At 67.7% G+C, this 493-nt stretch overlaps 1 protein-coding gene across 1 annotated transcript in view; it reads right to left on the bottom strand.

Moving 5' to 3' along the window:
• The window catches only part of CRTAC1 (cartilage acidic protein 1), a 9,477-nt gene extending 8,999 nt beyond the window's left edge, over positions 1–478 (bottom strand). The window contains 1 exon segment of the mRNA XM_035900937.1: positions 291–478. Coding sequence (XP_035756830.1) covers positions 291–478 — 188 coding nt within the window.
• Positions 479–493: the final 15 nt, after the last annotated feature.

Genomic DNA, 493 nt, shown 5'->3' with positions numbered 1-493 from the left:
TGCAGGGTGGACCCCGGCCGCTGGGAAGCCGCCCCACAGAGGGGGGGACCTGGCCCCAGGGCCGGGAGGGGGGCACCCACATGGTCCTGAGCAGGCACCCAGCTGGCATCAACACCCTATGTGGGTGCGCACACACACACACACACAAGTGGGTGCGTGCAGACCCCCAGCCCACCACCCTTGTGCACACTACCCCCAGCCGGCCACATGCCCACAGAGGAGCGAGGAGCTCCTGGCCCTGAAGGGCATCCAGGTCCCACTGTCACCGAGGCGCTGGGTACACCACTCACCCTGCAACCACGATCTCGAAGTCACCGTCGGCATCCAGGTCGGTGACAGCCACGCCATAGTTGAGCTGCGTGGGGTTGCTGTCGTAGTCAGGCGGGAGGAGGCGGTGGGTGACAGCCGCAAACATGGGCTCGCTGCGCTGGGAGCCCTCGCTGAGCCAGGCCAGGGACAGCAGGCACAGCGCCAGCATCCTGGGCACCTGGGA

This window comes from Egretta garzetta, unplaced genomic scaffold, assembly GCF_000687185.1.
Source record: "Egretta garzetta isolate BGI_Z169 unplaced genomic scaffold, ASM68718v1 scaffold888, whole genome shotgun sequence".
NCBI lineage: Eukaryota > Metazoa > Chordata > Aves > Pelecaniformes > Ardeidae > Egretta > Egretta garzetta.
This window is presented reverse-complemented; position numbering and strand designations above follow the sequence as displayed.